The 10,536-nt window shown below is 40.4% G+C and overlaps 1 protein-coding gene across 1 annotated transcript; it reads left to right on the forward strand.

Moving 5' to 3' along the window:
* Positions 1-1,562: 1,562 nt before the first annotated feature.
* LOC121956963 (luc7-like protein 3) lies at positions 1,563-7,739 on the forward strand. Its single transcript, XM_042505418.1, is given in 13 exon segments — positions 1,563-1,775; positions 2,569-2,638; positions 2,757-2,796; positions 2,882-3,026; positions 3,233-3,307; positions 3,451-3,555; positions 3,844-4,005; positions 4,229-4,389; positions 4,391-4,612; positions 4,744-4,840; positions 4,842-4,947; positions 5,243-5,460; positions 7,078-7,739. Coding segments are annotated over 12 exon segments (1,467 nt in total). The 5' UTR covers positions 1,563-1,676; the 3' UTR covers positions 5,428-5,460; positions 7,078-7,739.
* The last annotated feature ends 2,797 nt before the right edge of the window (positions 7,740-10,536 follow it).

The following is a 10,536-nucleotide window of genomic DNA, read 5'->3' on the forward strand; positions in this document are numbered from 1 at the left end:
AGACCAGGTGTTAAAGAATATTTTTTTCAGTGTGGTATCAGTACTTTGACTCAAGTAAATGAACTGCTTACTTCTTCTACCACTGTATGTACTGCCTTTATCACCTAGTCAAGACAGTATAATCGTACCCGACCTCCAGTTGCCACAGTATAATAAAACAATTAAAAAGATGTTACATATTTTGATTACTGCATCCAGAATTATCTTAAGACTCTGGAAAACGGACAGAAGCCCAAGCCTGAAAGACTGGGTAGATGTAATGATAGAAACAGCATCTCACGAATCTATGCTGTATAGATTAAAGGACAATACAGAAAATGGGACCACTTCCTGGGACTGCTTTTGGGCCCACATAAGAACGGACCAAGACACTGTGCAGACCCCAACATTACCAGGATCTCCTGTATAACTATATCATAATAATATTGTATTATCCCAGTCACAACATGTGGTGTTTTGTGTTTGCTTATTTTGCTCACTGATTGGATGCCCTGTCTATTTATCAGAATCAGAATCAAAATCTGAAAAAGATTTATTGCCAGGTATAGTTAACACAATACGAGGAATTTGTTCTGGTGGGTTGGTGCAACATAAATATAGAAAAAAAAACAGATAAAATAGAAGATACAAATATAAAATATAAAAAGTACGAGTCTAGCAGTGCAAAACAAAACAAGTAACACAAGTAACAGTGTAACAGTGCAAGAAACAGAACCATGGAATTAAAGTGTTATATACAATGTATATATAATATGTATGTATGTATGTTATATAATATGTATCTTTTTCCTGTGTTTGTAATTGTTTGTCTGGCCTGTGCAATGTATCCCAGTATTCTCTACTTTTGTTTTGTTTTGTTTCTACGACGGAGGATTAGGGCCACATTAAGGGAAAAAATGTTTAATTATTTACGAGATTAAAGTCATTAGTTACGAGAAAAAACTCATTATTAACGAGAAAAAAGTCATTATTAATGAGAAAAAAAAGTCATTATTTACGAGATTAAACTCATTGATGACTTTTTTTTCTCATTAATAATGACTTTTTTTCTCGTTAATAATGACTTTTTTCTCGTTAATAATGAGTTTAATCTCGTAAATAATGACTTTTTTCTCTTTAATAATGACTTTTTTTCTCGTTAATAATGAGTTTTTTTCTCGTTAATAATGACTTTTTTCTCGTTAATAATGAGTTTAATCTCGTAAATAATGACTTTTTTCTCATTAATAATGACTTTTTTCTCGTAACTAATGACTTTAATCTCGTAAAAATAATTTTTTTTTTCCTTAATGTGGCCCTAATCCTCCGTCGTAGTTACATAATTGGTCATGAAATATTAATGTTTCTGCAAATAAGAATTACTTTTGCATTACTTTACGCTATTAACTGTGGGTAATTATCGAAAGAAACGTGCAGACTGAGCCAAGTCTTAGATGTATTAATGCTTGTTTTGATTCGTTCACTGTTATATAAATCTATGAACACATCGCTGGTCATCGTGTGTTTCCGGGTGAGAGGTCGCTGCCGGGCTGGCTGCAGATGAACCATAAACGGGCGGTGTTGTTCCTCCGTCTGCCATTTTGATCAGAAGAACCTTGCGCGCTATAGATGGTGTCAGCTGGCTGCTCGGGAGATATCGCAGTACTTTTAATCAACGCTACACTCTTATAGGCAAAATGCTGTCGGCAGCCCAGTTACTCGACGAGTTAATGGGCCGAGATAGAAACTTGGCCCCCGACGAGAAGCGATCCAACGTGCGGTGGGACGACGAGAGCGTAAGTTAGCATTCCAGCTAACGTTAGCCTAGCTGCTATCATAAGCTAACATGCCGTTAGCCAGCGGGGATACCTGCAGTCTCAGTGTGTGGGATGTCAGAGCAATAAGAAATCATGTATCATAACTGCGTATTTTAATGATCATGCATGACATAGTAGTGCCCGCAGGCATTGCGAGTGTTGTTCAGGCATAGTTGTTAGCATGATTAGCACCAGAGCTTGCTAATGCTAGTGTCACCACAATGCGGTTGTGTACGCTGTGGATTAACTTGGCGTTACATTGTTGTCCTGCTGCTAGCGTTAGCTTTGACTGAAAGATTTTTAGCGCCCTATGCTGCTTTCCTTTGTGCATATAACTGGGAACTCGATACAGAAGTAATGTTTTACTGTGGTTAGAAAAAGAGCTAACCCCCAAAATCAAATGTGATTATTATTATATTATATTATATTATTATATAACAAAACAAAAAGACAAACATGTCACTTACATAGTTGGCTCAAATCACTGTAAACCAACCACAGTATTTATAGTAACGTGGGCCAAATAAATAAATGAAATGAGTGTTTTCGCCTTGATTTGAAGACTTGATGTGTTACTTTATACATTTTTTGGAATAAGTTAGAACATTTAAGTGTTGAATCTCCTGAGGGACTAACGTGCAAAGTTCATTTGTTCCTCGTTAGCTTGAATTACCTATTGTGGCTTTACTCAAATGTAACTCTAAAATTAAGAAAGAGATTTCCAGAAGAATGCTTTGTGACAAATCATTAAAGAAAATCTTCTCTGTTCAAGAAGGTCTGCCGATACTATCTGTGTGGTTTCTGCCCAGCTGAGCTATTCACAAACACCAGGTCTGATCTGGGTAAGTCACATATTACATAAGGATATAAACATGTTTTGATAATACAATAATATCAAAAAAGATAAATGCGTTTGTCATATTCAAGGATAATAAAAATGATAATGCTATTCTATTTCAGGCCCTTGTGAGAAAATCCACGATGAAAATCTTAGAATAACGTAAGTTCTTATCGTAGTTTCGAACATAATTTGATGTGTCGTTATGTCCACATAATTTAAAGTGCCTCTGTTCCTCTGTGTTCAGGTATGAGAAAAGCTCCCGGTTCATGAAGGAGGGCTATGAGCGGGACTTCCTGCGGTATTTGCAGTCGCTCCTGGCAGAGGTGGAACGGCGGATTCGCAGAGGGCATGCCCGGCTTGCGCTTTCCCAGGCTCAGCAGAATGCAGGGGTGTGTGCTTTTGTATTTTTGGCACATTGCTCTGAAACGCATGCTTATTGATTTATTAGTTTTTATGTGGCTTCAGTTGTTGTTTAAACTTAGGTACCGTTTACACACAGCCTCTTGACATCATTGTCATCTTACAGTGTGATGGAAAAAATATCCCAAAAGTGACATGGACATTGTGTGCTTACCTGAGATATTTATTTCTGCAGGGTCCTGGTCCATCAGGAAAGAATGAGGAGAAGGTCCAGGTTCTAACAGAGAAGATTGAAGACCTAGTTGTGCAGGTTTGTAACAATCTTTAACCCCTACATAACCTTAGTTAAGTGATATAAGACATCACTGTTCTTATTGGTACCTCCCAAATCTAGTTGTGAGTGTTATGGCACTGCATTGTGATTTGACTTGCCTCTGTTTTGCTTTCGCTCAGATTGAGGAGCTGGGGTCGGAGGGCAGAGTGGAGGAGGCCCAGGGAATGATGAAGCTGGTGGAGCAGCTGAAGGAGGAGAGGGAGCTGCTCAGCTCCACCCCCTCGGTGAGTCAGTCAGCTCCGCGCCGATCGGCCCACAAACGCTGCTCAGCATAGTGGGCACTGCTCATGTAACGCGCTCTGTCTGCAAACATGTTTTGTTTTCTGATACAAATGATCAAAGTCGAACAAAGCTTGGGCTCTGAATTATTCCACCTGTCGCACTGACATTCGTTAGCTAAAGCTATCCCTTCAGAAGCATCTTGATTTTCAATTTCAAATCTGCAAATTAGACAGAAACATATTGCTTATTACGTTGTATCATGATGCTATATGCATGTACCTTTTATCCAGACCATCGAGAGCTTTGCAGCCCAGGAGAAGCAGATGGAGGTGTGTGAGGTGTGTGGGGCCTTCCTCATTGTGGGCGACGCACAGTCCAGAGTGGACGACCACTTGATGGGCAAGCAACACATGGGCTACGCCAAGATCAAATCCACTGTGGAGGAGCTCAAGGTAACAGGCGCACAGGTCACAGAAAACATACATAAAATGACACGCTTTTGTACAGAGCATTGACAGTGTTACAGGTAAAGATATTGCTATAGTATATTGTTTTTCTTCCCTACTTTTGAACAAAGTAAATGTTTTAGATATTCCCCCTAAACTACGTATGATTTTTGCTGTAATTAAAATCCTCCTGATGGACTTATCATAATTCTTGATTATTTACTTTCAGGAGAAACTACGTCGTCGCTCAGAGGAGCCCCAAGGCGAAAGCCCAGCCCTTAAGAGGGACAGAGAAGACCGTGAGCGCGAGAGGGAGGAACGGGAGAAGAAGCGCAAAGAGGAGGAAGAGAAGGAGAAAGAGCGGGAGAAGGAGCGTGAAAAGGAGAGGGAGCGAGCGAGAGAGAGAGCGGGAGCGTGAGAGGGAGAGAGACAGAGACAGAGACAGAGAACGGGACAGAGATAGAGACAGGGACAGGGACCGGAGATCACGGCGAAGTCACTCCAACAGCCGCCACTCGAGTCGCGCATCCGACAGGAAAAGGAGCAGATCCCGAGATCGCCGGAGGTCCAGGAGCAGAGACAAGGACAGGGAGAGGGAACGCAAACGCAGCAGGTAAAGTTGTTGAACAACAGGTGGAGTTTTGACATTTTTGCCATAAAAATGCGTCGGAACCCTGTAACTTCGTGTTCCGCTGCATAATCAGGCAGAAGGTTTTTAAACTAAATGTTTCCTCCTTTTTACAGGAGCCGAGACAGGGACAGGGATAGGAGGCGCAGCCGCGAGCGCTCTGACAGAAAGCGTCGCTCCCGCAGTCGCGACAGGAGGAGGTCGCGCAGCTCCAGAGCGCAAATCTCATCGCCATCGCAGTCGCAGCAAGGACAAGGACAGGGACAGGGACAGAGAGGAGAAGAGAGACAAGGACGGAGAGCGGTCATCCAAAGACAAAGGTAAGGACGTAGAAATCTTTTGTGTCTGTGCTACATCGTACTCTCTCGGCCTGACCTTTCAGCGCTGTGTTTTTGTCCCAAACGCTGCTTTTTGTCATGAGCTGGCTCGGCTTGGTTTAGTCCAGAGAATGTCCGTCTCAGGCGCGTTTTGATGTGGCATGTCTAAACTGATAATGGAAATCCAAATCAGCGCGGCGTAGTTTGACTTGGCACGGACAAAAGTGGTGACAGAAAAACAGTAAAAGCGTGTTCAGATTTCTAATGGACAGTTACGAATGACGTGTTGTTTTCCCAGACCGTAAGGGGACGGAGGAAAGGAGCAGTTCTAAGAAAGACAAGCATTCTGACGGCGACGCGGCGGCCATCAAGGCTTCGTCCGAAGCGGAACCGATGGAGACTGAGGCGGCTGCCTCTGCCTCCCCGCTGCTTAACGGCCAGCAAGAGCTCCTCCATTCTGAAGGTGACACTCAGTCCAATTAAAACTGATCTGATAGGACCTCAGATCAGGCTCAGGTAAGTGCGTCCTCCTCCTCGATACCCCCTGGCTCTCAACCCAACCCCCTCCACCCTCCTACGCCCCCCCCTCCCACCCCCCTTACCCACCCTCTCACCCTGCCTCTCCCACCCTGTTTACATTCAGTTCAATGCCTATGATTTTTGTCTTATGTACTATGTGCATATATCTTTATCCTGTTTTTGAATAGTGCATCATAAGTATGCACTGAAGATGAAGGACTAGGCCCGATGAATGAGAAGAAGGTAGAAAACATTCACACAAAGCCAAGAGGGAAAGGCCAGTGTAGCCCTGAGCAAACATGCCCGGAGGTACCCCTCGTTTTGTATCGGTTTTTGATCCTTATAGATGTATAATTATCACTGTGGACAAAATGGCAGAAAAAAAAAAGTATTAACCAGTCCAATCTAATGTCCCTGCCTGTATTTATCTGTTTTTGTTTATTCATTCATCTTTTACTTTGAAGTAGGACAATGTAGTAATTTGATTTGCTGAGATATTGCACTCCATATTGGAAGAAAATTCAGCCACTGTACTTTCAGCTATCATCAAAGATGTAATGTGGAAAAAAAAACAAGCCATTTTATTTTGCCGTAATCATGACTCAAATGCCATGGATTCTTTTTTTTTTTTTTTGTTGTCCAGCTTACTGTGCCTGATAATGCCATGCAGTGTGTGTTTGGGGGGTGTTATAGCACCGGGGGGCCTTACGTAACCAACTAACTGGAGGGTAGGGTTTATCAAATGAATTGCAGCTGACTTCCATACCTCACACAGCGTTGGTGTTGTGAGCGAGACCACATGAGAAAAGGGCAAATTAAAAATCATGGATACTCTCTGACTGTCAAACTGTGCAGGTACTCACCCCAGGTACTCCTTTCTCTACCCACATCCATTTTCTGAATGCTGTTGCCTGTCAGAAAAAAAAACAATTCTTTACTTCTCCAGAACATGAACTTGCTTGAATGTGTATTATTTTTTTTACTGTGTTTCATTGTTTTTCTATTTGCTAACTTTCGAATATGTTTGGGAAAAAGGTCACTTTATAGAAATGTCAGAGGGACATTTTTTTAAATGCTGAGATGCACAGACAGCCTGCGTGATATAACCTATGCCAACTGCTAAAATTGTCACTGATGTGTTTATTTGTGTGTCGCTCAGGATTTTGTTTTGTTTGGATATTTGGATGCTGTGTTCATCTCCATCCTGTATTGGTTATTGAATCTGACAAAAAATAAATGTCAAGTGCACTTTTGCATTGGCGTAAGGAATATCAAACAGGTTTGTCGCTGTTTTTGAAACATTAAGATGGCGAGCAAAGCTTTTTTTTTTTTAAAGTTAATTTTAAGTCTGATCAAAATAATACAGTTAAAGATAAGCAGACAAATGTGAAATTCTGACCAAATTATACTATTGTGTTAGTATTTGGTTAGTTTTTTTGCATTATTAGCTGTCTCTTCTTCATGATCTTCACTTTCCTCTTTGGCTAAATCGAGGGATATATTTGAGTCTTTATGTAGATGGTATTGTTGATCCATTAGCAGCAGTTGTTGCTATGAGCACTTGTTGTGGGACCTTTGCTAACATGGCATTTTGTGGACATTTTTGCTCAACAGGGGAAGCCGGGATATCTGGTGGAGGAAGAAGTGGAAGAGCGCACCCATCCTTTCCCTGAACCTGACACTTCGCTGCTTAAAAACAAGGTGAACCACAGATGTGTAGTGGCTTATTTAAAAAAAACATGAATATAAATGTGTAAATTTGAAGGGAGGAAGAAAAAAAAAATACATTTGATTTTCATGTTCCATCACCTGTCTTATCTTTTGGCTGGACGGGGGGTAGTTGTGGTTCATCTGATGTATTTCTTGGTCTAGATGTCAGCCAGGCATCACTTTGAATACCAAACTTAGAGAAGTTCATTCTGGGTTTTTGTGTTCTTATTTTGAGAATCTTTACACATCCTCCTTGTTTCTTTGCATTTAGTGAAAATTAAATAAATGAAAACAGTGCTTGTGGTTTGTTTTGGTTTGTCAGGTTCCACTTCACTCCTTGACCTTTTTACAAACAAGTCAGTTGAAAGCGTATGTACAATGTTAGTCCCCTGACAGGGCGTGTCTCTTTTCTCCTCCACGTAGAGCTCACATTGATTGCTCTTGTCCCCTTACTGTAAAATATACTGATTTAATTTTGATCAAACGATTTCCAAGACTGAAGATTTGTTTAATTTTGCTCTGCTTTTAATGTCCTTGTTGTCTCGATGAATAAAAAGTAAAAACTTGTCAATGTTGTGTGGTTTCATTTCCTACCGTAAGGAGGGTCTCTTATCGTAAAAAATGTTATTGTATGTTTGATATAAACAAACGCAGGTTAGTGCAGTGATTGAGAGTCACATTCACATAGTTCAATAGTTAGATTGACTGACTAGTTTTGATTAGTAGTGTTTAAGTTGGAAACAGTTGTTTTGCTTGACGTAATTATCAGTGTACCTTTTATTTAAAAGAAACAACAAAAAGGGCATCTTGTCATACTGTATTTAAATGTAACAACAATGACTATCATTTGGGTTTTTGTTTTCGCACCTAGATGTGCATATAAAGAAACTTCACCTACAAAATACTATTTTATATCAATTATCCACCCCTTGTTATCATGAATTTGCGAGGAAACCTTTGTTTTTCTTCAACAAACGGCCAACATCTTTGATGAATAGGAATTAAAAACTTTATAAACTCACAGCTCCTGCAGTGTAATCCAAGTCTCATAAACCCAGTCGTATGCTCAGAACTTCCCAAACACATTCAATTCTTGATAAAATCTTACTTTTTAAAAAACTGGCTCGTAAACAGTCTTAATGCACAGAAATGCACCTGGTGAACTCAGTGTAATGTGACACATGCACTGGCCTATGCGTGCTACTCCTTAAACAAGCGTTTTATATTGTAGCATTTTAAGTAAAAATGCATGTGTTTGGGAAGTGCGGAGCACACAAATAGATACATTAGACTTGAATTATACTGTTATGTTGTACTGTTACGGTTATTTTGGAGTTTGTTAACAGCTGTTTTGATGTTTAGCTGGTGTAAACTCGGATCCCTATGACTTCATCAAAATTGCTCACTGTTTTTTCTTAGAATTTGTTTAGAGTTGAGGCATGCATGAAGGGCATTTTCAAGTAACTTGGGATGATTAATTGATATACAAATTTTGTGAGTTAAATATTCGTTTAAAGGAGGATTTTATGGGATCAAGAGACAAAATGCAAACCAGTCACATCAGTTTACAGACAGATTTGCTGTAGTTATGTAAACTCTAAACTCAACTGCAAAAATCCACCCCTGTATAATATCTTCATCCTGCTAAACTTCTAAACCTGTAAACATCCATAAATATGTAATAACCAAAATATGCCCTTCCAGCCAGCCTCTGCCTCCTCTTGTCTTGTAATTGAGTGAGAACACACTGCAGAAGTGTCCTGTTACTGCCAACCTTGCAAGCAAGGCATGAATGCAAATGGTGAAATATATCCTGGCTGAAAGCCACCTGCCTGGATTAAATTTTCATTAATCAGCAGTTGCAAAAGCTCCGTGCTCATCAAGGCTTGACACCTTAAATTAAGTGTGCTGCCTTGCTGAAAACATCAAAGAATATCCAATTCTTAAGCTTCAAAATATTTCTTTTTCCCAGTAAGTCTTACTTTTGAACTTTGTTTAACTAATAATCTATTAACAGCAATGTCACAACAACTTCTAATCACTGATTGATTTTGGACCATTAGGTTGTAGTTAGCCCATAAAAAGTTAACCAGTCACCAACCACCACAGTAATTACCAAACATCCTAAACTACTGGACTTTCATTTTGGTACACTTGACATTATATTCAGCTTTTAATCTCACAGTAATAAGTTTGTTACTCACCCATACAGTGCGTGCTCTCAACACTGGCCTCCTACCAGGCTTGATGTTGTACCTTGGCACTGACCTTTTCGAACCAGGCGCCTGTGGAGAAAACGGCAGGAGATTGTTAGAGTTCCTCATTTGAGTGTAATTAATAGCTACTGTACTCCACAAATCACGGCCTGCATATTCAACACTGACTGAAATCAAACAAACTATGGAAAACTACTGTTGTATTTGAAATTTTAAACTGCTGTCATTATCCCAATTGGTCTAATGAGAATGGCTGGTTTAGAGATGAATAACCCATCAACCTTCAGCATTAATTTTAATTAATAGAGGGCACAAAGTTGTGCTCATGGTATTCTAGACTCCATGAAACTGTGATCAGACTATAGTTTTGACTGTCATCATTTTTACTGTTTTTTTCTCCTGTTAGAAAGTAAGACTGTATCTATCATTAAGTGACCAGTTTACATTAGTAACAGTTGAGTCTAATAAACTGACCAACCATCCTTATCACTGAGTCAGCTAGGTTTAAAACTTCTGCCTGGGCTAAAAGTGTTATTATGGAGTTTAAGATTAAAACTATGCATGATCTTGGCTCATCTTTCTCTGCAGAAAAGGGCTTCAAATTAATCATTATAAAGCAGGATCCTTGCATATGATACAGAGCAGAAACCCAAAGTTAGCTCATCAGTCCAACCTGCCCCATGAATCCAGCTCCTAACCATGCATATCTGCTGCTGCCTGGTGCCCATCCATCTCCCCAAACGAGCACTGTGTCTGGCGCTCAAACCAGCACCTCCCCTCCATGGGTCATTATTCCATATTTCAGCTTCAGTTCCACAAGCTTACAGGCCATCTGACGCCCACCTGCTACTTTGGTGTTCTGGGACAGGATGGGAGGACACATTTTTTTTTTTTTTTTTTACGTGCACGTGAATCCACGGCCAGAGGCTCGGACAACAAGTTGGCACGAGAATGAAAAGTCACAGAAGAGAGAGCACGAGAGGTCACAGCTGGGCCAGTCCACCTCCACAATCAGGCGTGGTTATGTGGCACTGATGGACAATTTTGCTTGTGCAGTGCACAAACACCCAAAGCTATTTATGTACACAAACTGAACTCTACTGAGACTATGTAAATCTGGTATTTCCCCACTGGCATGGGGAATGAC

Source organism: Plectropomus leopardus, chromosome 17 (assembly GCF_008729295.1).
Source record: "Plectropomus leopardus isolate mb chromosome 17, YSFRI_Pleo_2.0, whole genome shotgun sequence".
Lineage (NCBI taxonomy): Eukaryota > Metazoa > Chordata > Actinopteri > Perciformes > Serranidae > Plectropomus > Plectropomus leopardus.